General features: G+C 44.2%; 5 protein-coding genes across 6 annotated transcripts; 2 read left to right on the top strand and 3 right to left on the bottom strand.

Moving 5' to 3' along the window:
* Window positions 1–963: 963 nt before the first annotated feature.
* On the bottom strand, window positions 964–6,306 carry LOC100827804 (ribosomal RNA-processing protein 8). Of its 2 annotated transcripts, none has more exons than XM_010237327.3 (9): window positions 5,968–6,306; window positions 4,394–4,455; window positions 3,846–3,897; window positions 3,331–3,445; window positions 3,130–3,224; window positions 2,610–2,716; window positions 2,415–2,529; window positions 1,387–1,498; window positions 964–1,283 (listed from the first exon to the last, which is right to left on the bottom strand). In XM_010237327.3, the coding sequence occupies exons 1-9, from the start codon at window positions 6,175–6,177 to the stop codon at window positions 1,255–1,257; spliced, it is 897 nt and encodes a 298-aa protein (XP_010235629.1). In that variant the 5' UTR covers window positions 6,178–6,306; the 3' UTR covers window positions 964–1,254. The 2 variants fall into 2 exon arrangements, with proteins under 2 accessions (XP_010235629.1, XP_003575272.1); XM_003575224.4 differs by having other exon boundaries at window positions 1,387–1,431; window positions 5,968–6,303.
* Window positions 6,307–8,453: 2,147 nt separating this feature from the next.
* Window positions 8,454–14,662, top strand: LOC100826577 (protein NBR1 homolog). The gene is made up of 7 exons (XM_003575220.4): window positions 8,454–8,740; window positions 11,276–12,549; window positions 12,643–12,757; window positions 12,969–13,196; window positions 13,310–13,459; window positions 13,547–14,149; window positions 14,240–14,662. Exons 1-7 carry the CDS (start codon window positions 8,666–8,668, stop codon window positions 14,342–14,344), a joined length of 2,550 nt encoding a protein of 849 aa, XP_003575268.1. The 5' UTR covers window positions 8,454–8,665; the 3' UTR covers window positions 14,345–14,662.
* Window positions 14,491–18,253, bottom strand: LOC100823788 (plant intracellular Ras-group-related LRR protein 2). Its single transcript, XM_003572628.4, has 2 exons — window positions 17,492–18,253; window positions 14,491–16,092 (listed from the first exon to the last, which is right to left on the bottom strand). Exons 1-2 carry the CDS (start codon window positions 18,185–18,187, stop codon window positions 15,301–15,303), a joined length of 1,488 nt encoding a protein of 495 aa, XP_003572676.1. The 5' UTR covers window positions 18,188–18,253; the 3' UTR covers window positions 14,491–15,300.
* Window positions 18,254–19,126: 873 nt separating this feature from the next.
* LOC100827503 (anaphase-promoting complex subunit 15) lies at window positions 19,127–19,945 on the top strand. Its single transcript, XM_003575223.4, has 2 exons — window positions 19,127–19,402; window positions 19,506–19,945. Exons 1-2 carry the CDS (start codon window positions 19,265–19,267, stop codon window positions 19,656–19,658), a joined length of 291 nt encoding a protein of 96 aa, XP_003575271.1. The 5' UTR covers window positions 19,127–19,264; the 3' UTR covers window positions 19,659–19,945.
* A 1,740-nt stretch (window positions 19,946–21,685) lies between these two features.
* Window positions 21,686–25,103, bottom strand: LOC100827190 (inorganic phosphate transporter 2-1, chloroplastic). Its single transcript, XM_003575222.4, has 3 exons — window positions 24,262–25,103; window positions 23,079–23,270; window positions 21,686–22,910 (listed from the first exon to the last, which is right to left on the bottom strand). Exons 1-3 carry the CDS (start codon window positions 24,958–24,960, stop codon window positions 22,092–22,094), a joined length of 1,710 nt encoding a protein of 569 aa, XP_003575270.1. The 5' UTR covers window positions 24,961–25,103; the 3' UTR covers window positions 21,686–22,091.
* Between the last annotated feature and the right edge of the window lie 1,116 nt (window positions 25,104–26,219).

The raw sequence follows: 26,219 nt of genomic DNA, 5'->3' as shown, positions 1-26,219 counted from the left end.
TTTACGTATTTTTGTACCGTACTACCTACCACTCTGCTACGAGGCAATAATAAACAAGAAAAAGTCAAAACCAGAGTGTCGTTTTCAAAACGATCGCCAATACGCATCGACCAAACAATTAAGATTGTATTAAAAAAACAATTAAGATTGTCGACGTACTATAGGATCACCTTTTCACTTGTGAAAATAGACTGCCAGTGCCAAACTTGAGACCGACCAGAACCATGACGGGACTCAAAACAACCAAGCATGCTTCTCAAGCATGTTCAGCAGATTGAGTTGAAACTACAACTCGTTTGGCTGCCATAATTTGGACATATAATTTTGGAAATCATTTTGAATTTCAGGAACAAGCTTGTTTAGCTGGCCCGAAATTGCGTATTGGAATCTTGAAATTTCATGAAATTACAACTATAACAAACCTCAATTCCTCTTTGAAAGGCATCATTTCTCTAGATTTGTCTCTCATTCTACAAATCCATGTGACCGACAAACATGATTTTTGAATCTAGAATTCAAATTCAGCCAAATAAAATCCTATTAAAAATTTGATTGCCTAACAGGATTTTTGGAAATAAAATGACATGAGTACCAAACAGGCTGTTGGACGGTAAGACCTTTGTACGCAGACCTCCATTATAATTCTCTAGACACTAAAACTGGCCAAGTCAAGATCAGCCAGAGGAGAAAAGTAAAGGTGACTTCAGGCCAGGAAAGGTCAGCAAATTTCTACCAAAAAATCGTATGCCAGCAATCAAAGTATCAAACCAGTCGCCATCTCAACCCAGAAATGGTAGCGACGGTCACTCGTGCCAGTCCCAATCCCAAGTCAAAAGCAGGAGAAACCCAGTGGCATGACTGACCCTCATTGAGAACCGGGAGAAATTACCAAATGTAATAAATAGGGCAGAAATAGCACGGACATGTCGAGGTTATCCGCTAGTAGTTCGTTTGCACCTCTCATGAAAATATGGCGCATATTGAGAATTATATAAACTTTTAAACTGCCTGTAATCAGCACTTAGCGAGAGCCACTAGGTCTTGTTAGGTGAGGTCTGACAAATTTATGGAACATACAGCTGCGGAGAAGGTAAAAAAAATAGGAGCAGAAAAGCCTGACATACAGAAAGCCGATTTAGTACACACCAGATGAGTTAATTTAGCCAGGCCTTGGAAGAAGTCTAGTGCAACTATAGCTATCGGTGAATATGAAATCATCGCCGCTTGTATAAGCAAGGTTTCAACTGGGGCCAATCAATGTTGTCCACCGCCTTGCTCTTTTCCTGTGGAGACAAAGTCAAACCACAACATTCAGTGTTAAAAATATTTCGTGAATGATGCAATTGTTAATTGTCAGTAGTGGAGGTAAAAAATAGAGCTACCGACCTTTTTCCTGAAATAAAACAGGACAAACATTTTGTTGTTCGCATCCTGCAGAAAGGAGCCGAATAGCAATTAGAAAGCAGAGAGCACTCTTCGCGGTTGACATAAAGTATGCCTGTGTCATCATGTCAATACAAAACAAACTGTATTTTCATCTCACTACATTAGCAGATCGAAAGCTATAAAGGTGTTATACATTGATATGATCCAAAGGACAAGCAAAAACAAAACGTCATATGGACTTTCAAACATGGAACATAAAAAAGATGCATCGGTGGGAGCAATTTGGAAACCAATCCAAACTCGTTGTGGGCCCAAATAATAGATTAGTTTCTGAAGCACACCCTAAAGACGCAATGTTTAAACCTGTGATCACCATATCTCTCATCTGCCTGTTATTAGTCAATGCACTAAGCAACATTGTGACTCCAAATATGATAACTCGTGAATCCGGGTAATCAAATAATCACACTTCGGTTATTTCAGCATGATAGCAAACAAGATTGGTCCTATGATGTTAAGCAATATGAGCAAGGAAGATCGATGATACAATGAGCATCTAACAGCACTGGTATAGTGCATGCAAACTGCAAAGATCAAGATATTATACAGAATGATATAAAATAAAGAAGTAATTGCACCAGCAAAATAACTGTGCGCTGATATAAGCAAAGATCAATGTTCCTACATATGTTGTGATTCTAACATAAATAAAGGATATATGCAACAATTTCAATTTTTTAATCAAGCTTCCACCTACAATACATCAACATAAGAAATCCATGGGTATTATTAGAATTGCCATCTCATCGGCTAATAAATACTCCAGCATATGATCCTTTTTACATATACATGCCTGGGACTAATTTGGGTATGAAAGAAAGCAAGCTGGGTACATAAGGAAGCTAGCGAGCAGCCAAGTACCGTTCATGGTAAATCCTTCTAGGCATTCACTATACAGAATTACCTCATCAAAGTTCAATCAAGTTGGGAACCAGCAGAGAAAACCGCCAAGGATTGTAAATACAAACCTTTGAAACAAGTGAAAAGCCAAGTTGGCTGATGGCTTCAGAAAACTTATCAGGATCAGCACCTCCAGTGTTCGGGTCTAGCCTACTCCGCACTTCAGCGATAAGAAGCCAACCACTGCATAAAAAATGTGTGAATACTAAAAAAAGAGCCAAATACCATTCATGGTAGAAGCGTAGCAGCTTCAATAAGCAAACCTTGGCTTGAGGACTCTGTTCGCTTCCTGTAAGTAACTGGGAAAGTTGGTCCCCATCAAAGAAAGACAGAATATTGCCACATCTACTGATGATGGCTCCAATGGGGTCTGCACATAAATGAGTAAATGACTTGACATTTAGTTGAAGTAACAAGTCGGTTACCAAGAGAGTAGTTATGGTGTTTAGTTTGTACATCTGGTTCTAAACACACAGCTCTGGTTTTTGTTTCCAATGGGAGCTAGGAAACTATTCTAGACAAAATGGTAAGGACTTGCACAAGAAAATCATCGACATTCATAGTATTAGACTTCGGTCATTCTGCAGTATAGTGCAATGCTGTTCTCAACCTTACCAGCAGTCATGAAGAAGACACAAAAAGGATAACAAGGAACTAACAGAGAATATTCACAAAAACATTTCTGAAGATAATTGAAAGTTAAGCAAAACAGCAGACCCAACACGTAAGAACATAATGCTATCAGAGTAAAACACCACAGAAATACATATGATCAGTGCTTACATGGGCCATATCACAAGCGATCACTGAAGGGTCGTCTGAAACAAGATCGATGGAAAAGACCTTGTTCTTCACGTTTTTAGCAACTGCTGCACTGCCTGAGCATGATGTGGATGGTGTTATCATGCTTGTGCAGGGAATAACAAGAGGGAATAATTTCAAGAAAGTGTCAGATTCAAGACAGTAACTTCCTAGCACTCTTACCACAGCCAAAATCAGCAACTGTCCACGATTTATTATGACTCTTCAACCAATTGATTATTACATTTACTGGCTGCTCTGGCCAACGTGACATCTGCTCTTGATATCCTGCATGATACTAAAAGCGAATAGTGTGAAATTTCAACCACATATAAGGTGAATATGGAGTTGCTTCCTCAGGGTAAATTGTTGCCCTGGTCGCAGCTATGAAGAAACTTTCAGCGTATAAACACATTCAGCTTATCAACCACTTGAAGGCATTTTCTTCAGATGGAATATGCAAACAAGAAATCATTTCCAAAATAAAGAAAGAACTAAGTATCACTATGAGGCTTGTACAGATGGAAGGACAAGACCCCTCAAAATCTATGGGTTGGGGAGGGAGAGTCACATATCAACACACCAATACCTAACCCCACAAGATGCTAAAATTGTCCATGAACCATAGTGCTGAAAAGATAAAAAAATCCTCTAACAGGCGAAAACTTTCATGTGGAAGAAGAAAATACATGACATACCACGTCAAAAAGCTCGGGCTCATTTTTAAAGTATTCAAATGCATCTTCTCCACTGAAAAATATAAAGCACATGTAAATGTAAGGGGTGAATCATGGAAAATGAAGCTCCTGTTTCTATGGGTTCTAATATTCTACCTCCAAGAGTAAATACACATAGATTTTGTTAATCAAAAGCTACCCTGTTTTTTCAGGATAACAGTTTACAAGGGGTAATTACATACCATGCAAAAGAAGGCATGAAGAATATTGCCAGTGTTAAGCTCAACAATTGTTGTATACAACTTTTATCACTTATCATCATCTGTACTGAGCAAATATTTGTACAAAATTGGAGCTATATTTTTTTGGAGAATCAATTGGAGCTAATTAGCCATAACTCGCAACATCATATGTCTATGATATTTCAAAATACAAATTTTAGATTTATCATGTCTTAATTATTGGCCAAAGCTATCCTATGCAATTGGAGAGAGTAAAGATTACAGGCCTAACAAGCTCCAACATGACAACTTAACCAAAAAAAAGTGCTGTGTGGAAAGAATGTGAACCTGCAAGTGTACAATTTCTCATTTAACATTCTGAAATGACCTCCAGATAACCTTGCACGCATCTAGAAATAGATGTCAAGAGACAACACATCATCAATTAACTCATTAAGAATATGTCAAAGAAAGAAATACAAGGTATAACAAACATTCCAACACGTCACCAATTTTCTTGTTCGATAAAAGGTTGCCACCTATCTCTATCACTATAAATTGCAGATGCTCAATACAGCAAAGCAAAAACCAGGACCATGGTTGTTTCGAAATTCGGCGGATGCAAGATCAAGGATGACACCGAGGCACGATATTTGTTAACGAGGTTTGGCCGAAGCCTACATCCCCGGGGCATGACTACGGGCGCTCCTCCCCCATAATACCGCAACACCGGCCACCCTGGGCGCCGGCACAAGCCGCCGGCTCCCCTTGTGAGCCTATTGCTATTATTTTGTCATAATCTCTTTGGGCTACCCCGTTGTGCCTTTATATACTAGGCCTGGGTTACACGTGTTCGACTCCAACACCTAACCCTCCGCTAATTACAAGTCCAACTGTAACCCTAGTCGTACACATATTCGACACATTCTCAACAATGGTCAATTGGTTACTAGAGCATTAAACCAGTTCATTCAACGTTTAAGCAGCTGAAGAGAACTAGGCACTTCGACATGACCAAGTAACTAAAAACAAACATCTAGACACACAACCTAAACACTATCACCCAAAAGACATCGCCCCAGGCTCTCAGCCCTCGGTAGATCAGCACAGTCCTTAAGAACTACCAAATTCTTTATCAGCATCGTTAGCCTTGGTGCTGTTGCAGTAACAACCTCCATCCTCACATCACCTGGTACACCTACTTGCTACTGCCAATAATGTTTTAAAACTCCAGCCATGTGAAACTCACATAAATTGTGGGGTTTGTTAATGAGCACAAATTTTAGAGCAACTGTGCATAACCTGTCCAGCACACTGGTCGCGTTATCACATATAACCTCATCCATCCCTTGCAGGTCTAAGTACATGTGCATTTAGAAAATAACCTAAAGTTTCATACTACTAGAACTGGTTAACATGTTTGAATATGTGTACGCACAGAAAATTGTGAAACATAGTACTCATTTTTGTAATAGTAGAACTGGAGTATGATCATTTGTGTGCTGTATGGGAAAAAGGGCTGTGCTCATTTTTGTAATACAAGGCTACTTGTATACTCCATCCTTTTCAGTTTATAAGGCACACGAGTATTGCTAGGTCGTCAATTTGACCAGCGATATATGAGTTATATGCCACAACAAAATATACCATTAGAAACTTATTTTGAATTCGAATTCAATGGTATACTTCTTGTACAATATAATACTCCCTCCGTCCCAAAATAACTGACGTGGATTTGCATAAGAATCTATACAAATCCAAGTCACTTATTTTGGGACGGAGGGAGTACATATTTCGACCAAATAAAGTTCAACAGTTTTAAGTTTGCGGGCAAAGAAGCTTCCACTGGCTTCCACTGGCTACCAGCTCTAGGAATCTGTAACAGTCTAAGTGTCTAACCCTATAACCTACAAGTCCGTTACCTTGTCGAGCAGGCTCGTAGTCTTGCGCCCCTTGGCCTTGGGTGCGGCAGCGACCTCGCCAGCCTTGCGCCGCCGCTTCTCCGAGGATGGAGCAGCAGCCTGAGGGGCGGCCGGACAAGCCTCCTGGGAGGAAGAGGAAGTCTTCCGTCGGTTTGCGGCTCCTCCTCTACGGCGCCGCTTGCGTCCGACGGCAGCCGAATCTTGTTCCATCGAGGAGGAGAGGCCGGCGGCCGGAGTAGGAGGACCACCGTCGTTACTCCCTCGAGAGACTCGTGAGTACGGGATACGATAGTAGCGTGGTGGGCTAGGTTTAGTTGGGTGGTTGGGCTTGGGCCAAAATTCCGTGTGTTCGAGGTGCTGGGTGCTCTGCTCTTTTGTTCAGATCGGGTTAGTCGGGCTATTGGGTGCCGGGAACTGGGTGCTCTTTTCTCCGGGAAGCTGGGTGAGAACAGCTTTTCGGAGAAATCCATCCTAGAAACCAAAAAGAAATGGGTCTACATTCTGTTTGTCTTTTGTTTTTCTTTGTCTTATTCTTTCTTCCTACTCTACTGCCTGATCGATCGATTCCTTCTCTATGTTGCTCGACTGCTCAACAAGGATGACAACGGCATGGAAAGGTTAGACTTAAGATATAGATGTTCATTGATAGCTTAACCATGTAGGGGGCCTAGGAATTGTTTTCCCAATGCATGTGCGGATCAATGTCCTCCTCTGTTCTCCAACAAATTTGAACATCTCAATGTTAGTATCAATAGTTCCTCGAACCTAACTAGCTACTCCCATAATTATTTTTTAGAATTTGGTCACAGCCTAGACTACCTTGACCAACCTTGGCTCTGCCAAGGAATGACGACCAATTGGGTCAAGACTAAATTTTCAGACTTAAAGGCATCGGATCGAGGCTACATGTGGATAAACCGTCGGTAAGGACTAGGAGAACTGACTTGTGTATAGTGGTTATTTCGAAGATACGGTGGTAAGGACTTCTTTTTTTCGGACTTAGGTGAATTTTACTACATAGTCTATGGAGCATTCATATATGCCACAATATCAGCAACAACTCTTCGTGTAGAGATGCGCCAGGAGACAACCATGAATATGTTTTTTACCGTGAATTATAGATCCTCATTGATTCACGTTTAGAGGTGAAGTTACCTTGGCCATGGCAATTTAGCCCTCTTATTTAGGATTAGGAATTTAGGATCCAACGAACAAATAAAATACCTTGTGAGGAGAAAAAAGTTTAAATAATCGAATTTGTTTTTTCTACCGATGTCATCTGATCAAGCCAAAGGGTAATCTGATTAAGTTTGGGGACATATTGGATGCATTAGCATTTTAAGATGTACTAGAACGCTGGATTAAGAAAATCTAGATTTAAAGCCTGTTCACCGACTAGGAAACAAAAAAGACACACTGCATTGTGAATAATCTCTTTGGTTCTTAGTTAAATTTGCGCCTGTTTTGCCTTTTATTCTTACAGCCCGTTTGGCGACCATCGTTTCAATTCATTTGGTTGAAATGAAATGAAATCCAATTTTTGATAGGATTTCATTTGGTTGAATTTGAATTCCTTGTTCAAAAATCATGTTTGTCTACCACATGAATTTTTACAGTGAGAGACAATTTCAAAGAAATAATGGTTTTTGAAAAGAAATTGGGGTTAGTTATAGTTCAATTTCATAAAATTTGAGATTGAATTCTTATGGTCAATTCCGTGCCAACCAAACAAGTTCGTTTATGGATTTAAAATGAATTTCAGAATTCTAGACCCAAATGATGGGTGCCAAACGACCTGTTAGTATTTATGAAGCTTTGGATCGAATTACTTTTACTACGGCATGCATACTTTACTCCAAGAAGCTAGTGCACCAAATATCAATATGCCTGCGTTGGAGGGTTAGCGACCAAACATAAAATCGGTGAATGCATCAAGTAAACCTGTAAACCCGGGCTTTTAGTCAACGAGAACCCATAACAATATGCGGTAAATTACTTAGCTCGCTCATCGAAATATCGAATGCGACCCTCATCTTGCACGCCAAGAAGAGCGGCCCGTCCGAGAATGATGAATGCTCCCGACGACAAAGTAGCAACAACGGGCCCACTCACTATCTTCCACAGACATCCAGCCGGATCTCGTCTTGCGGAGAAAGAAGATTGGCAGGATTAAAATACGGTAATCTCTTCGAGATCCTTATCCATGCCCCGCTGCTGACATATGGGCCCCACAGAGCCAGCTACCCATATCTCGCCACTGACAGGTAGGCCCCACGCGCGGAGCCCACACAGCAGGACAGCAGGCGCTGAATGCATTCTTACCATCAACCCCATCCACAAATCCAACAGCAGCGCTAGAGAACGGTGGGAGGCCTGAGTCGCTGTCGCGTGGGCCCGGGACTTAATTGCCCCCTCCCGCAAGTCCCCATTCCCCAACGGTGTCCAACCTTCGCACCGAAGGAAACAGGGGCGTGCCGTGTGCGTGATAAAAGAGGAAGCCCTTGCATCGAGCCGTGGCACATCGCCACTCTCCCCCACGCCCACCACACCGTTCACCACCGCCGCTGCGGCTTACGGCTACGCAGCGCACGCCCCCCTCGCCGCTCTCTAGGGTTCGCTCCGCCAACTCCGTTTAAGGTTCTGCCTGCCGGTCCGCACGATCGCCGCCTCGTCCTCTCCCGAGGGTTTCTCCGCCGCGATGTCCGGCCGGAGCTCGCCGCCGTTCGACGGCCTCGCGCCGGGACCCAACTCCGAATGGGATGTTGTCGTCAAGGTGAGCTCTTATGACCTGGAGCTGTGGTTATGTGTCGCGAGTGAGGGGATATGCGATGCGAGAGGGAGATGGACCGTTTCTAGTGGGGATTGATTGGGAGTACTCTTTTATTGGCGTAGTCCATCCAAGGCGGGTTTGCGGTCACCCGTCGGTATGAGGTTCGGGTTTGCTCGCTGATCGGAGGAATTTTAAGTGATACGTATTTTGGTTACTTTATGTATGCTCCTATTTCTCTTTCCTAGGAACTACCAAAGGAGTCCATGTTTCAGTTATTTTGATACAATCCAGTAGGCGTTGGAGAAAATAGTGAAATAGTGAAATAGGCTGTGCGCTTAGGCTGTCCAGGTTTAGCAATTGAGATGTTAGATCTATTTGTTTGATTAGTGTTCGAGGTTGGTCCTGATCCGTAGACCATAGGGTCGATTAGTTAGTTTTGGTGTTGCTTCTGTTCCTCGATACTGTTAGACTTTGTCAGTGTGGGAACGATTATTTATATTGCCTCAAAATCTGTTTTAGACCATGTTTTTGGTAAGAATGAACAGATAGTATTATTTGGTCGTGGATTGATGCATCTTGCACTCTGTTCAGGACATAGCACTGAAGCAAATCTCTTGGACAAGTTGCTACATATTAGACATGTTTTACTGCTTTGATCAGCACAGTAGTTTGTAGCTTAGGACGCAGCAGTCTTATTTTAGGCAGAAGAAAAGATAACTGTTGTTAAAAATGTACCAACTTATCAACACTTCTAAACGGATGGTACTGCAATTACATGATGCGTTATCACTCATATCCTGACGTTTTTTTTAGTTTGAGTTAGTTATGGATGCATGGATACCGGAAGAAATGTAAAAATGGGAATCTGTAAGGGAGGACACGGTGGAACTGTTCGTAAAAATTGGGAAGAATAACCGTGCATAATTAGTGTTTGGTTAGTAAAGACCTTTTACAATTTGTAGTGCCATCTGTGCATCTGATTCTAAAGTACTTCCTCCGTCCCATATTAAGTGACTTTCTATTAATATGGGACGGAGGGAGTAGTTTGTAGTTTATGATGTGGCAGTTTGATTTTAGGAAGACAATGTTACAATTCACTGATTCTGCAGATACATGATGTTATATCACTTCCATCTTGATTTCTTTTTTAATTTGAGTTAGTTATAGATGCATGGGTGTGGGAAGATAATGTAAAAGATGGGAATCTGTAAGGGAGGTAACACTGGAACTGTTTACGGGAATGGGAAGAATATAGCTGGGCATGGATCACTAGGTCCTTGTCAATGGTCTTTTGTATTCCATTTCAAGCCTAATCAGATTGCATGAAACTCAAGCAAATAGATTTTGTTTGCCGGATGGTTGTAAACTTATGTATACAAAGTGTGGTAGATGCAGCGAATTGCCGACTCGGAATTTCTATGTAAGAATAGATATAATCTGATTTCTAGTGGCAATATGACTGTAGCTCATTTCCAACTCTTCGTTTATACATCAGTGTGGTTATGGTTTGATTTCTAGTGGCAATTGTGACTGTTGCGTGTAGTGTATCATTTTAGTCATGCAATCACTAGTCGGTTGACTAGTCTTTTGCCCATCATATGTCATGGTAGCATGTTGTACATAACTTTTCCTTCTTTTCAGTGTTCCTTGTTATGTGCATTGTGCAACTTTTAAGTAATTTACGAGTTTAATATCCATTGTTTGGTTGGGGAGCTGAGTAGGAGTACAGTTTACAATACAGTTTATATTTCATAACATGTCTAATTGCATCTTTTCAATAGGTGACAACAGTAACATGCCTCAACTTTCTAAGACAAGTGTTGATTCCTACGTAGGCCACACTCACCTCTGAGCACTGATGTTGCAAAACCTAGTGTCTCCATAATGGATATCATATCCAATAAGTACCGGTAGAACTAATATTTAAAATGAAAACAAAAGGTAAGTACTCCCTCCGTTTCATAATTCTTGTCTCAAATTTGCCCAAAAATGGATGTATCTATCCCTAAAAAGCGTCTAGATACATGTAATATTTCAACAAGAATTATGGAACGGAGGTAGTACAATAGAAACGGTCAGAATGATCAAAAACCTAGTCTCACATTGCTCTTTCCCCTTCTGCCCCAACTCCCAGTACCAGCTTTGTGAGTTGGAGATGAGTTCCTTCTACTTCCCAGCATTTTACACTCCTCTTCTTATCCTGTCGTCTTCCACTGTCCCATAGTTCAGATCCCTAACCCTAAGTGGCTGGCATTTGCTGTTCCTACAGCACATAATTTATTACTCATTTTCCAACAACAGTTGTTGCCCTGGTACTGGTACATGTATATGCCATTTTCAATGGATTAGTTAAACGTTTGCATCCCCCAATTGCCCTCTCAGTAGGTGCTGCATTTAACTCCCCTATAGGTCTCCATTTGAAATAAATATCTGACCTTTATTTTGTTCCCTTCCAAAGTTCACTATGGTGGCGTGCGAAACTAGTATGATTGATTGTTGCTACGACATAGTTCTTATTTTTCCTTTCTTATATTCCAGGTCAAATATGGTGACACACTCAAGAGGTTCAACGGCTATGTCAATGGAACACATTTCACTCTGAATTTATCTGCTCTTCGGTCCAAAATTGCAAGTGCTTTTAAGTTCGCCCTGGATGCTGACTTCATTCTGACTTACACTGATGAGGACGGGGATGTTGTCATGCTGGATGATGACGAAGACTTGCATGATGCAGCTATCAAGCAGGAGCTGAATCCTCTGAGGATTAATGTTCAGTTAAAGAACAGCCATGCTGGTGCATCTCAGGTCATCCAGCAGGAATCAAGTCCTACGCCGCTTAGGGCCATCGTTCAGGAAGATCCATTTGCTCAGATAAAATCAGTTATTGATGAAGCTTTAAAACCCACACCAAACCCTTTGAGACCCAGTACAATTGAAAAAGATCCACTGGCTCATTTGAAATCAGCTATTGATGAAGCTATGAAGTCTATCCATGAGCCTGATTCCCTTGCAAAGCTATCTCGTGAAATACTTGATGCAGCACCACCACAATTAACTGGACTGATAACACCTTTTGTGAACTTGATCACATCAACCAACAATAGCCTGTCTAATGGGCATGTGGATAGTTCATCTGGCTCTTCAACTGGTGTACCACAAGCACAGGTGGATCCCAAAGCTAATGATGAGCCCAAAGTTGAGGCAAAGGGGAGTTCGCGACCCTTGAATGCACAGAACTCCGAGTCATCTGAGAAAGGAGGTCCTAAGAGTGTAGTAGTAGAGACCCCTGTTGCACATGTTACGGAAGCTTCTCAAGGCCAACAACCTTCATTATATCCTTCTGTTGAGGAGTTGCTGTTCGCCACTAATTCAGGTGGTAACAGCTCTTCCTGGAAGGGGAAATCTGTCATGCCATCTGCTGCACCAGTCGCCATTCCTCCCGTTCCTGATTTTCGTCCGAGTCCCCCAACTGTACTTGGAAATGAGTGGTTTCAGCCACGAAGATGGGCAGATGGATGGTCCCAGCCAAGGTCCATTTGGCAAACTGAAACTAATGCAAAACCAGATAGCGATTCCAAATGGCGCATTCCAATGTATAAAGCGCCCCACCCGTTCCCGCCAGTGCCCCCTGCACCTCAGGGCTATGGACATGTCCCACGATTTCCTTACCCCGGTCGCCTTTTATCTCCTGGACGTCTATATGGTAGTCCTGGTAACAACGGTGAGAACTCACTGCGAACTTCTCATAGATGGATTCAGTGCGATGGTTGTGGAGTGCAACCAATTGTTGGACCACGCTACAACTCTAATGTGTAAGATCTGCAACTCACAGCTACTTCTCAAGAAATGGTTCATGGCTACTTCACTTGTTTTTAGCGCTGACATCTTTCCTCTTTGCCCAACAGGAAAGAAGATTATGATCTGTGTGATGTCTGCTTTAATCGCATGGGCAATGAGGTTGAATACACCAGAATAGACAAGCCAATCTTACCTCACAAATTATCTCGGGACCCTAATTTGGTGAGTATCACAAGTCTTATGAATATGTTGCTCGGTGTAAGTAATGGAGGTGGTACACACCTTCAAAAGATGTCTCATCAATCTCTAAGCCCTCGAAATCTAGTTTGTGTACACAAAAGATATGCAGCTCCCAGGGTTGAATCATAGGAACACCATCATGAATTTGTATGCTCTGGATTGGTTAATTAATTAATTATTTTCTTGATTCCAGTGCCGGAAGATCCATTCACGTGCTGCGATGAAGTCGAAGAGGGAGAAACTTGAAAGCCGCTTCATTTTGGATGTTACTGTACTGGATGGGACACTTATGTCACCATCAACCTCATTTACTAAGATTTGGCGCATGCACAACAATGGGTCTATCATGTGGCCTTTGGGCACACAGCTTATTTGGGTTGGTGGAGATCAGTTTGCACTGCAGACCTCTGTCCCATTAGAGGTATATGCATTACTTTATGCTTTTAGTTTGAATTGCATGTTCAGCTGAATGTTAATTATGACATAAAATATCCTAAATAGTAAATACTGACTTGACTTGGTATGCATGTGCAGATTCCAGTGAATGGATTCCCAGTGGATCAGGAGATGGATGTTGCTGTTGATTTTGTGGCACCTGAGAGGCCTGGGAGGTATATATCTTACTGGAGACTGGCATCACCTTCTGGTCAAAAATTTGGTCAGCGAGTTTGGGTTCATATCCAGGTTGATATCCTACTGTTGCTCTTCTTTATATGAATGTATGATCTACTTGCTTTTGTCTTATCATCTGAATCCTAAATGCATCTGCAGGTGGAAGATCCATCTTTTGTTAGTGATAGCAGGACTGCTGCTATGAACTTGAATCTCCCCATGGAAAGCAATAGCACGAACACAAGTAATTTGATTGATGTCAATATCGAACCTGTCGATCAAGTCCTCGGTGAACATGTCAAAAGCACTAAAGTGGAACTCCTTCAGCCTTTAATACACCACGAAGCCTCTGAGCCCAAGAAATCTCCCTCTGCATCTGTATCTGCTCCTTCACCCATTGTTGATGTTCCCTCGTCTAGTACAAATGCTGCTTTTGTGCCAAGTATGTATGTGCTTGCGCCTGAACCCATCACAAGCCCTGTGATTACACCTGCCAATGTACCCACGAGTCTGCTTCCAAGTGCTCCTGTGAGCGTGCCTGTGCCTTCAGCGACACCTGTGGTTGAGGCGGCATCTGAGCCTCTTGACATTGATAGTCTTACTGAGGAGAAACTGCTACAGGAGCTGGAGGAAATGGGCTTTAAGCAGGTTGATCTGAACAAGGAGATCCTCAGGCAGAATAAGTACAACCTGGAGCAGTCTGTGGATGATCTGTGTGGCGTCAATGAATGGGACCCTCTGCTCGCGGAATTGCATGAAATGGTAGGATTCACATACCCTATTCTGGACGTTGCTGATACAGAACATCCCCCCACGGTATGTTACTGAACATTGTTTTGTTCCTTCTTTCAGGGTTTTTATGACACGGAGACAAACAAGGAGGCGCTTGCCAAGAATGGAGGAAGCATCAAGCGCGCTGTGATGGACCTCATCGCCAGGGAGAAGAAGGACAAGTGAAGATCGTGTGCTCTTGAGCGGAGCACGTAGTTATGGATATCTAATTATACGTGTGTAAATAATGCTGCTACAGTTGTCTTGTAGCTTTGCTTATGAAGTGTGGTGAACTCTGTTGTTGATGCGACTGTGTCGCTTGTTAAGAACTCTTGTGTTATGTGCGCGGGCTCGTATCTGGAGAGCAGTAGCCTTGGCAAGGTGAACTACATGTAATGGGCTTTATGGCCCCCTTAATGAAAGCATGGTCGTATGTAATTCGTACTTGGGTAGTTCTGCTGGTGCTGCAGAGGCTGCTTGTTAAGGTATTCTTATCAGTATTCTTGTCGTGCTTGTTCAAGTCAACCGTACATGCTCTAGAGGCTGCTGTGCAGGCCCGTGTATAACCGGCAATGTAAGTACGAATCATACGCCGTTTGATGTTACCATGGGTTCTCAACTTCAGCAATCTGTAGTAGGGCAGACCCTGAAATGTGCAGTCATCTTCCAGAAAAACGGAGCTGTAAGAATTGTCGTCTATCGTGTGACTTGTATATAGGCAAATGTGTCAATTTAGAAAGACCGAACAGAAAATTACAAGTTTGTAAGGGATACAGAAGTTGAAGTTTTCAGACAAAACACTCAATTACAAACCAGCCCGTCTCAAAGAACAACAGACGAAAGGATTGAAAAATGTTGAATATCTCGAGTCGAGGGCACTCTGCTTCCAATGCACCTGTTATTTCTACAACAGCGTGCCCTCTCCACACAGCTAACTGTGCTGCGAAGTTCCATTATTGAACAACGCAACATGACAACTGAAACTAGCAACCGAACACTGGTAAGAAACCATAAAGAAACGAGGAAAACAAGAAAAATGGCTCACATGGTTGGCTGCCTTTTCCCATTCTGGCCGGTAAAAAATTCTCCTATGGCGTGCGTGCAGCGAAATGTATGTACATCGATCGAGCACCGAGACGCTCTCACAGCTCCTGCTCGAGGAACGCGTCCTCATCCGCCGGCTTGTCCTGGCCGGAAACCCAGGTGCTCAACGACGACACGCTGCGCGAGAGCCAGGCCATGGGAGTCGACGACCTGGGGCTCTCCGCGGCCTCCACGGCGTTCCTCCGCCGCTCCTCCTCGGCCAGCAGCCTCTTGGTCATGTACTCCTTCACGGCTCCGACGCCCTCGGCGACAACCTCCATGGGCGGCACGGCGAGCGGGTTCTGGTCCAGGGAGAGCAGCTCCAGGCGGTCCAGCTGGCCGAAGCGGTCCGGCAGCTCGTGTATCTGGTTGTTGCTGAGGTCGAGCTCGCGCAGGCCGACCAGGTCGCAGAACGACTCCGGCAGGTCTCGCATGTCGCTGAAGTTGCTGCTCAGGTTGAGCGACTCGAGCGCCGCCAGCTTGCCGATGGCGGCGGGCAGGCCTCGGAGCTCGTTGAAGTGCGCGTCCAGGAGGCGCAGGGACCGCATCTCGCACACGGACGACGGTAGCGAGCGCAGCTTGTTGAGGTGCACCCAGAGCTTCTGCAGGTTCACCAGCTCGTGGCCGATGCCCGTCGGGAGGTACGCCAGGACGTTGTAGCTCGCGTCCAGCTCCACCAGTGACCTGCATTTTGAGATACTGTCGGGCAGAGACCTCAGCTTGTTGCCGGACACGTCTAGGATCTTCAGGTTGGAGAGGAGCCCGATGGTGTCTGGGAGAGAGACCAAGGCGTTGGAAGCGAGGCGGAGCTCTTCCAGGTGTTCGAGTCCGCCTATGGCATCTGGGACAGTCTGCGATGTTCAGCAAAAACCATTGGTAAATTAAACAGAGTACCAATTGCTAGGCTCCCCTTTTTGTGCAACCTAAATAACCTCGTGGAGGAACACCATTCGCGACTTGCTTACAGAGTCTAAAAACAGCACAGGAGTTTAGATCATGGAGTATCAAGGGAACGGAGAAAATGCATTTCGGTCAGCGATAATTTTGTTTGATGGAGAAAATAGCACGTAAGATATCCCTAATTTGTGCGGCTTTTGGAACAAAAGCACTCCCTGATTTGACAATGTTGGTTGGTTATCCCGTCGCCTTGTGGAGAAATTCTGAAGTCTGTAAACCTGCAATACTCCCTCCTTTTTTTTCTGAGAAATAAGACTTGATTTATCTCCGGGACAGTAAATTCAAACATGTCACCGATGAATTCTACTTCTCCCTCCTTCCAAATGTGAAGAACCCAATCCTGAATTTTATGTCAAACTTTAACAAACTATTTTCTCTGTTTCCATTTCTGAGACATTTCTCATAAATGTGAACATTTAATATTTGACATGTGCGTATTGAAGTTATACCACTAGAATTTTTATCAGTATGAACTAATCCTATCAATTTTGCGTCAAAATGACATCATACTACTAGTCTAAGGGCAACCACAAAAGATCAACTCTTAATTGACCCACATTTGAAATTTGCTGAGTTTTTTTTCTTCTAAAATATGTAATTCGGTGATGTGAAGGAAAGATAAATAAGAGATAGGAAAAAACCTACTCTTCACGAAGAGACAACTCTTAGCCATGAGTGGACTAAGAGTCAACCTCTTTATCATTGTACAACATTACATTTAATGCTAATAGATCATTTAGAGTCTGTTCAAAGACACAATTTCATTGTATGTGTTATTTTGCCGCTGATTCTAAGTGACACGGAGTCAATACTAATTCTATCATTGCGGTTGTCCTAATAATTGGTCAAACTTCGAAATAAAATTTTGTATTGACTTTTTGGAACGACAGAGTACCATACTCCGTATATCTCTATTCTACAGTCTGCATGACCGGTATGTATGCTAGAATTTCTATCATACCTATCCCAGAAATATCAATTTTCCAACCAGTGAAATCTATGAACGAACAAATGCTCCTAATGTAAAAACAAAGACGGATCGATTGCCACCAAATTTTTTAGCTATTAATGTAGCAATTTTAACCAGCATTCCATTTTGGGGCCGTGCAATCCTGGATCGTGAAAGGCAGTCCATTTTGGCAAGCTCGATCGTCCGAATTTCCCGGATCGGAACGAACTACTCCAATCTCCCATCGATCAATCTGATATATTTATCGGCTGTACAAACACAATGCAGGCCGACGACAACAACGGAGACAGAGCAATGCATCGTGGGCAAGAACGAGTCCTTACCTGGAGCTGGTTGCGTGAGACGTTGAGCACAAGGAGGCCGCGGATCCGGCCGAAGGGCTCCGGCAGGTGGTGCAGCTGGCGGTCGGCGAGGTGCACCTGCTCCACCACATTCCCCTCCTCCGCCTCCTTGAGCACCCGCACCACCTCTTCGTCCACAGCGCCCGATCCCTCCTCCCCTCCTTTGCCGCTCCGTTCCACGACCTCCCTCCCGTGCATCGCCATGCGGTACACTCTCTCCAGCTTCTCCTCCGCATCCCGCAGCAGGGCCCCGTACGCCTCGTGCTCCTCATCCAGCCGCACCACCTCCCGGCTCGTCGCCACCTTCTCCTCGACATCCCCATCCTCCTCCCGATCCCCGGCCGACTGGGAGCGCGAGCGGAGGAAGGCGCGGGCGGAGTCGACGAGCTCGTGGTCGGGGCGCGGGTCGAGGAGGCGGATCGCGTCGCGCGCGTGGGAGATGTCCGCTACGGCGCGCGTCATGGAGGCGAGGACGGAGGGGTGGCGGAGCCCGGGCATGCGCTCCACCAGCTCGAACTCCGCGGGGCCAGAAGGGGCGCGCGGGGACGGGGACGGCGGCGCCGCCGCCTGCTCGATGTCGCGAGGGGAGGAGAGGCTCGGGGAGCCCCTCGTCTTGATCGAAGGGAGGCGGGTGAGCACGTAGGTCAGGATCGGGTGCGAGTTCGGCGTCGGATCCATGGCGGCGACGGCTGAATGGGAATGGCGGTTTGTGCCGGAAGGGGAATATAGGACGTCCGAGAGGGATCGGAATATTTGGAGAAGAAGAGCGAAACGGGAGCCCGGAGGTATTTATACGTGACGCGGAGGGCCTCTGAAGATTCCAGGGAAGCCGACTGTTCAGCACATGCGTGTTTGTGCCGTTGGACCCAGTATTAACGGTCCTGATCCAGCACCACGGAAAATTTGCAAATTTTGAAACAAACCCCAATTTTAAACTCGTTTTGCGGTGATCCATTCCATATTTGATTATTACGACTTATCTACCCTAGACTTCTAGCAGATACTGTAAATCTTAAGAACCCGATCCGCTTACTGAGAAAACAAAAATAAGTTCATCTTTCTATAAGATTCACGTGGGGTAATTTGAACGGTGGGCACTGAATTGCTATTCTCGGAGGACAAAGAACAGGGGCGCCTGCACTGCTTGTGATCCATGAAATACGGACAGAGTGGATTAATCAATGGATAAGTACGTGGTGAAAAATGGTTTTTGCGCCGTGCGACAAAAACGGGCAGCTCCAACCTCCGTTTTCCACCCCCCTCTTTTTGGTTGTTCCGAAAATTCTACATCCGTCTCAATCAAAATAGTAATGAATCATGATGGGCCTGGAAAGATCGAGAAACGTTTCGGCGCACCGCTCACAAAGAGAAAGTCCTAAAAAAACACGAAACGAAAGCATATACTCCATATAGAAAAGGCAGAAAATTTATACGCCCTGTAAAAAACGGAGGGAGTATCACATTGTTGACCTATATCTGAGGTCGAGACAGACAGGGAGGAGAGGATGGAAGGAATCAGGGCGATTCACTTTTTTTCCCGCGAGAAAGGAGGAGTGGAAGGAAAGACAGAGGCCGATTCATGAATTCTAGCCGGGCCTGTTTCTGGACCAGTAACCCACCGCGTTCGAACGGAAGCCTCCAAGCCGTCACGGCCGGTCGCATTTCAGACTTTTCAGTTCGAAGCCCTCTCTGGCTCTCTCCCCGGTTTCCCCAAGCCCCAACCCAAGTAGCGGCGGCCGAAGTGGTGAAGCGGAGATGCTGCAGTTCCCGGCGATGATGCGCCAGTGGCCGTCGCCGCCGCTGATCCCAGCGTCCACTCTCCTTCCCGTGCCCGCCTCCACCCAGGAGGACGAGCTCCTCCTAGCCATGGCCGAGTCCGACCTCGAGGAGAAGGTATTCTCCTTCGGTCCTTCCTGAGTGATCCCCCCCCATCCACATGCCCGCGGGCGCTAACGCCTTACGTCGTGCTTTGACCCTGCTTGCTCTCGCTTCTCAGCTGAACGAGATCCGCAAGACCAACAGCAACCTGGTGATCATAGGCAAGCCTACCAGCGACATCAAGGAAGAGTACGACGCGGAGGTGGAGGACGACGACGCCGATAACGTCGAGGAGTCCGACGGAGATGACTTCGACCAGGAAACCGGCTGAGCCAGCCCAGCTTCCCCGGGTTCCATGGCTTGACGCCATGTCCTGGGCGTTGCCCTTTTCGGCTGACCCATCTGTACGCTTGTTGCAGCCCGAGATCCCCAATTTTGTTTGTTACTAGACCTATTATCCTACTCTGCTTTGCTGCCTGGTGTTTTCGACAATTAGAGAGCTTGGGCTTTCCAATCCTTTGATTACATCTATGGGATTAGTTTGATATGCTGTTACCTCTTTATTGAAATACATCATTATTCTATGTGAATGACTAATCGCCTGTTGTGTCCTGCTCTTGTAACTTGTGTTTTTTAGGCTTGTCAAGTTACCATCATTGTTTTGTGGTATTTGCTCATGTATCCCTAAAGGAACATAGAACTTAGAAGGACAATGAACCAACCAAATAATGTAGAGGTGGCATAGTAATATGTTAATAAAGGGGCCTTTAACATGTTTGATTTTGACCTTGTGATCGATTGACTAACTAAAGGAAAATCCTATCGCTCGCTAGATGGCTGTCCTGTCAAAAATTTAAAATATGTGATATGATGTTATGAACTGGCTATCTTTTTAGTTTTGAAGTAAACCACTGTTCTATCCTTTTTCCCTGGAAGTCGTAAATCAGTGTTCTATCATCAATTCATCATAAGAACCTGGTCAAATTTCTGTACGGTGATACTAACGACTAATATCCCCCCCCCCCCCCCCCCCAACCCACCGCTCCCTGCCCTACGTTACTTTTGTGAAGCTCCATGCATGTAATTTGACAATTAAATTGTGATGATCAGCGTATGTTAGTGTTATTGATAGGGGTAAGGCCTGTGCATTCGGTTAATTTGGTTCCGTATAAACAGTTTTTTGGTAAATATGGTATTAAAACTTTGGTAAATACAGTATGGATCAAAATATGGTTTTGTTTCGGTATGTATAGAACTATTCTGGTATGGTTTCGGTAAATATCAAACTAACCAAAGTTGACGCGAATTCAAAGGTTATGTGACAACATTTTACTTTAGTTTCTGTATCTGATGACTGAATAACCTCATATCAATCAGCAAGCATTAGACTGACAACCACAACAAACAAGTAACAGGACAGCAGCTAGCGTCACATGCATGACCATTAGCATCCAGCAGCATTAGTGCATTAGATGTCTAGCAATAATAGCTTCAAGTGTACCTGGGGAGTACTGGTGTGAATAGGCAGGCATGGGAGTACTGACTACTGAGTAAGCAGGCATGGGCCTGGTCTCAGCGGAGCTGCTATCTGGCTGGGCCGCGTGAACAATTGCCAATCGGGAGGCCTCAGCAGCTCAAGCTGCCCAGGTGAGAGTGAGTACGCAGTGGTGCTGGCAGAGCTCAAGACCACATGATGGGACTGGGAATTCAGTATATACCAACATTTTTTCGGATCAGTACAGAACTAACCGAGACTAATATGGTTAGGAAATTTCATACCGTTTCAGAAACCAAAAACCGTACAAACCAGAAACTCCGGCTCGGCACAGTTTCAATGTGCACAGGCTTACAGAAGGGAGTTGGAGGAGGGCAAGTGGGTGGTGGCAACTGCCCTAGAGATGCAATATTATTTAGTTAGAAAACACACAGATCAAATTAGTATCCTTTGAATGAGAGATGGTGTTCAAACTTCGATGAGCTATTACTTGTGAACCCAGTAGATCGTTAGGGAAGGCGTGTATCCAGTATCAGGCAAGCAATGAATCAATAGAGTGATGTAGTATTTTCAACAGTAGTTTTGCCTAGTTATCCTGTAATGACCTAGCGATGATTATGTCAGTAACTAAACTATAATTATAAAGTTCCTTTGTTTCTCCAGTTACACAAGTACATGTTGCACAACCAGTGTAGTGTAGTTGAAGATATAGATTCAGTGTTACTTTGCAAATTACGCTTTGATTATTTGTTAATTCCCTTAATCTAATTGTTTTACTTACCTTCAACAATTGTACATTCTTGCCAACGGCAGTTGCCAATGTGGCAGTTTCACACGGTTCTTTCATTTTGGTCCGACAAAAATGAAAAGAAAAAGATTCATATTTATAGTGCCTCCGAAACAACGGTATCGTGAATGTGGCTTAATTACAGTGACATTAAACCAATCTATCTCTAATGTCTATGATCAATTAATCATAGCTCTACAAGAAATTATGATATTCCACCTTGTGGTAGAAAATAAAAGATATAAGGTAGTACATTAGAGAACTGGGAGTCCGTAACATGATTTTGCATAAAACCTTTTTCCCTAATCATGTCCTCTGTTGCCAGGAAAATGATTATTCTCTCTGACATATCTGTTTTCTGCTGGAAACTTTTGGAGCTGGCTCATATATGCACTGTTACTTTTTTTTGTTGCAATGATCAAAATTTAAGAAGGGGCAACGCACTGTAACTCTCAAAGCAGTAATTATCTTTCATAAAGCACTCACATAAAGTATTTCAGAATCTTGGTCAAGATCAATGTATAGAAGACTGCTAGCAAAGCACCAACCGGAATTGTGACCACCCAGGAGACCACAATTTCACGCACTGTCTCTGCTCTGACTCTGTTGAGCCCTCTTGCAAATCCCACACCCATCACTGCACCAACAAGTGTATGCGTAGCAGATATTGGCAACCCAAGCTTAGATGCAAACAAGACCACAGAAGCCGCTGCAAACTCTGCCGCAAACCCCCTTGTGGGTGTTAATTCAGTGATTTTCTTGCCAATCGTTGCTATCACTCTATAACCCCACATCGTAAGCCCTGCTACAATTCCAAAACCACCCCAAGCAAGGACTTCAGTTGGTATGACTATCTCAGCGCTGGTTGCTACGCCTTGAAGAAGCGACAGAGCTGCGGCCAGAGGCCCTATGGCATTGGAGACATCATTGCCTCCATGAGCAAATGACATGAAGCATGCTGACAGGACCTGCATGTACCCAAATACACCGTAGACAATCTGCAATTGAGCTCCTGTAGGGCCAGCAACGTCAGAAAGAAATCCACCTTGCTGACCATCTGTATTGCTAGCAGATGCTATCTTTTCTGCTTCTGAAGATAGTAAGTCACCAAGCTGTTTTTTTATTGCCCTGCTAACAAAGATGGCTCCTATTGCGCCGCAACCTAATGCTTGCAGTACAGCAATGGAAAATATCTTGCTGAGAGGGAAAGCAGCAAATGAGATTGCAGTGACGCCGGTAAAAACCGCAATGGGTGCAGCAGCTGCTGCAGCCTGGCCTGGATTTGGTGCGCTGTATACGAACTGAAGTGAAACATGGTTAGTACAAAAAATAACTTTGCTTCCCTTTTCTTGTGTTTATAAAGACTTTAATTACCATGATATATGCTCAGTAAGATGTCTGTCTGTTTCAGCAGATATGGCCTGTTTTTTCATTTAGCATGTTGGAAGTAAAGTTAGTCTAGTACTCACCCTGCGTATGCATTTGTAAACAAGAAAGGAGACTGCAGCACCCATCAATGGGGAAATGACCCATGAAGAAGATACTCTAGCCAAGGAGCTCCAGAAAACTGCATTGACCCCTCCATATACCAGCCCAAAACCAACCATGGCCCCAACAATACAATGTGTAGTTGACACAGGCCAGCCATATGAGGAAGCGACCTAAGAAAGAAAGAAAAAGGTAAATTCAGATAGATGCTTATGAATGTTAATATGCTACATTTCAAGACTGTAAAGCCAATTGCACTATTCCTGGATGCATTAGATTTGGTGATGATGATTGATGAAAGATATATCTGGCCGCATGCTATTTGCAAATGGATTATCGCCAGTGGTGGTGCCAGGACTCTGAGCACTATTCCCGCTTGTACGTGGCTTTGCCACTGATTTTCACCCTGTCATGTTAATTAATATAGTAACTCCATTGCATATGTTAATATAGTAACTCCGTTGCATAAATAGATGAAACATATATTACCTAATAATACACAATCATTGATCCACCAACATTGTCTTACTCCAGCATAATTATGTATTTATGCACATTCTAAGGCAAAATTGCATATATTTGTTCCTTGTAATAGTTGTTGTCTGCTCAGTTAGCTTAATTGGTCATCTGTGTACCTCCCCTAGTTGAATAGTCATTTGAAGTTCTAGATACCTATGCGAATTGGAATTGGGATGCACATGAAGTTTGCACTGATCATTGAGAGCCTGCCTATAACTGGAGCCCAAATCAAAATGTACATCCAAAATTTCCGTATCAACCAGGCTAAAACCTTGATTTATTTATTTAACTGTTAAAAATCTGTTATGTTTCTTTCCCTTTGTTGAGTTGTGATTTTTCTTCATAGACTAAAATATTCTCTTATAATCCCATGTAGTAGGTTCCATAGAATCAGAGATGTGCTATAAACTTACCGGTGCTTCATCAATTAACATCTTAAGGTCAAGCCTTATTTCTTGTAGTAAGATACATGATGCTATTCTAGTATCAGAAATATGCCACTGAAGATGCCTTACATCTTCTGTTTTTGCAGACTGAAACTGGGGATCCTCAGTAATTCTGTGATGATAACGGAACTAAGGGACTGCCTCATCTGATTGGCATGGTATAGCAAACCTCGGAAGGGTTATCAGTGATTGAACGTACCTGCAACCATGTACCAGCTGCAGCGAGGGAGGATAGCAATCCAGCGAAGAGCAGAGAATCATTTCCTTGGAAGACAGACGCGACGAGGATACCCTTCTGCATGGTGCTGGTGACATGGGTACCCATAAGGAATGCACCAGAGAACTCTAGCACAGCCGCAGTCAGCACTGCCTGCCTGAGTGTCAAAGCTCCAGATCCTACTGACGTCCCCATAGCATTCGCCACATCATTGGCCCCAATATTCCATGCCATGTAGAACCCTGACAACAGGGTCAGATATGCCAACATCTTCATTTTGATTGTCCCATGAAAGGCCAGTGAGCGCATCGCCAGTGGCACGGTGAGGGCTGCAAATGCAATCACCACAGAGATTGACATCGCTGTTCGTGGTGAAATATGGAATGCCTTTGCCATCTCTGACAGCTCAGATCCACCATTCTGCTCCTCCGAGGCATCTGGTTCTGCACTAGAGCCATCATTAGCATCGGCAAAGGAGGATAGGGTGGCACGCGGAAACCCAAGGTGTGAGTTCAATGGCTTGGCATGTGACAGTTTAGCCAGAGGAAAGTATCTCGGACAGTGAATGCTAGGTGGCAACTGAGCGGCAGGGTGGCGGAGCAGGAGAGCGGCAGCTGCAGCTCGCCCTCCTGCTCCAGCATGTGCTCGGGCGATGGAAAAGAAAGGAGAAGATTGAGACATGGAGTGGCAGAAGCAAAAAGACCAGGGGTTGAGTACAGAAGCACCAAGAAGAAAGGGATGAGGTGATCAATGGAGAAGAGAAGAGGAAGGAGAAGCGGTGTCCATAGGAGTTTGTGGGAAGCGTAGTGAGCATGGCTATGTGGATGGAAGGAAGAGCTTGCTTTCTGTGGTGGCCCAGCTCAGGCTGAGAGGTGGGAGGGAATGAGTGGTGGAAGAGGATATCGGCAAGATTCCCGCCTAATCCATAATCTGAGGTTGCAGCCGACTGCTTGACTGTTTTCAGTTGCATGGATCTTCTGGACCTCGCTTCCCTCCATCCTGTTTATTTTTCTGAAGATCTAAATCCATGTCCCTTCCTGTTGTTTTGATTCTCCAGTGTTGCGTTTAGCCTGGCATTATCATCTTCTTAGGGTTGTTGGATTTGGAAGGTTCTTGGAGATATTTCTTCTATTCCTTGTGTGGTCTCCCGTCTGGTGCTATATACCGTCCATATGAAGTAAATGGAACTAGTATATGCCAGGACGTCAGGTATTTTTACCGTACATATTGTCACTGTTGTGTTACCACACAGTACACACCATACAAATATTTACTGATGATAATGCAACTGCAACAGAGTGTGACGTGGGGGAGTGAGGACATTTCATGGGGTATTGTTTCCCTTCGCAGGAATTGCTTGAACAAAACAGAATGGTCCAAGATTCCCAGAGTTCATTTGTGGTCAGTCTTGTGGCATGTTTATCAGGCTTTTCGTTTTGCCATTTTGCTATAGCAAATGGGTGCTGCTATGCATTGCAATTTGCAAAGGACCACAGGTAGAACGAACCACTTGTGCTTCAGCCAGTTTCTGAGAGGATCATCGGCGTCGCTGTCCTGGCCTCTGGGAGGCTTGGATCGGATCACTTCAGGTTCTCTTCTGTGCGTCGCGGAGCCTTCTTTTCTCCCTCTTCCGTTTTTTTTTAAATGGGAGTTCTTATTGGTCTCAACAGTCAACAGCATGTCGGTCGAGACACAAAAAAATATCACATCCCCTGCGCCCTCGATGAAAAACACACAACCAAAAAAGTATGAGATTTTTTTTTACTATTGCATCAAAAGAAAAGTGATAACTCTAAGACTCAATCCACAGACTAGACAACCACTAATTATGGGTAAACAAGTCTGACCACTTGTTTCAACTTGTTGCAAGCCATCAAAATCAGATGACGGAACGACGGTCCACCGGCTTTGAGGAGGATAGACAAATACAGAGCCAACGA

This window comes from Brachypodium distachyon, chromosome 3 (genome assembly GCF_000005505.3).
Source record: "Brachypodium distachyon strain Bd21 chromosome 3, Brachypodium_distachyon_v3.0, whole genome shotgun sequence".
Classification (NCBI taxonomy): Eukaryota; Viridiplantae; Streptophyta; class Magnoliopsida; order Poales; family Poaceae; genus Brachypodium; species Brachypodium distachyon.
Note: the sequence above shows the minus strand (reverse complement) of the source record. Positions and strands in the feature narration are given on the sequence as shown.

Excerpts from the sequence above, each read along its gene's own strand:
- LOC100827804 (XM_010237327.3), bottom strand. The coding sequence starts at position 6,177 with ATGGAACAAGATTCGGCTGCCGTCGGACGCAAGCGGCGCCGTAGAGGA. Across the intron at positions 4,456-5,967 it reads CTACGAGCCTGCTCGACAAG|ATGCGTGCAAGGTTATCTGG; the intron begins GTAACGGACTTG and ends ATCTATTTCTAG. Across the intron at positions 2,717-3,129 it reads TCGCTTGTGATATGGCCCAT|ACCCCATTGGAGCCATCATC; the intron begins GTAAGCACTGAT and ends ATTTATGTGCAG.
- LOC100826577 (XM_003575220.4), top strand. The coding sequence starts at position 8,666 with ATGTCCGGCCGGAGCTCGCCGCCGTTCGACGGCCTCGCGCCGGGACCC. Across the intron at positions 8,741-11,275 it reads AATGGGATGTTGTCGTCAAG|GTCAAATATGGTGACACACT; the intron begins GTGAGCTCTTAT and ends CTTATATTCCAG. Across the intron at positions 12,550-12,642 it reads CCACGCTACAACTCTAATGT|GAAAGAAGATTATGATCTGT; the intron begins GTAAGATCTGCA and ends TTTGCCCAACAG.
- LOC100823788 (XM_003572628.4), bottom strand. The coding sequence starts at position 18,187 with ATGGATCCGACGCCGAACTCGCACCCGATCCTGACCTACGTGCTCACC. Across the intron at positions 16,093-17,491 it reads TCTCACGCAACCAGCTCCAG|ACTGTCCCAGATGCCATAGG; the intron begins GTAAGGACTCGT and ends TGAACATCGCAG.
- LOC100827503 (XM_003575223.4), top strand. The coding sequence starts at position 19,265 with ATGCTGCAGTTCCCGGCGATGATGCGCCAGTGGCCGTCGCCGCCGCTG. Across the intron at positions 19,403-19,505 it reads AGTCCGACCTCGAGGAGAAG|CTGAACGAGATCCGCAAGAC; the intron begins GTATTCTCCTTC and ends CTCGCTTCTCAG.
- LOC100827190 (XM_003575222.4), bottom strand. The coding sequence starts at position 24,960 with ATGTCTCAATCTTCTCCTTTCTTTTCCATCGCCCGAGCACATGCTGGA. Across the intron at positions 23,271-24,261 it reads CAGCTGGTACATGGTTGCAG|GTCGCTTCCTCATATGGCTG; the intron begins GTACGTTCAATC and ends TTTCTTTCTTAG. Across the intron at positions 22,911-23,078 it reads TTTACAAATGCATACGCAGG|TTCGTATACAGCGCACCAAA; the intron begins GTGAGTACTAGA and ends GTTTCACTTCAG.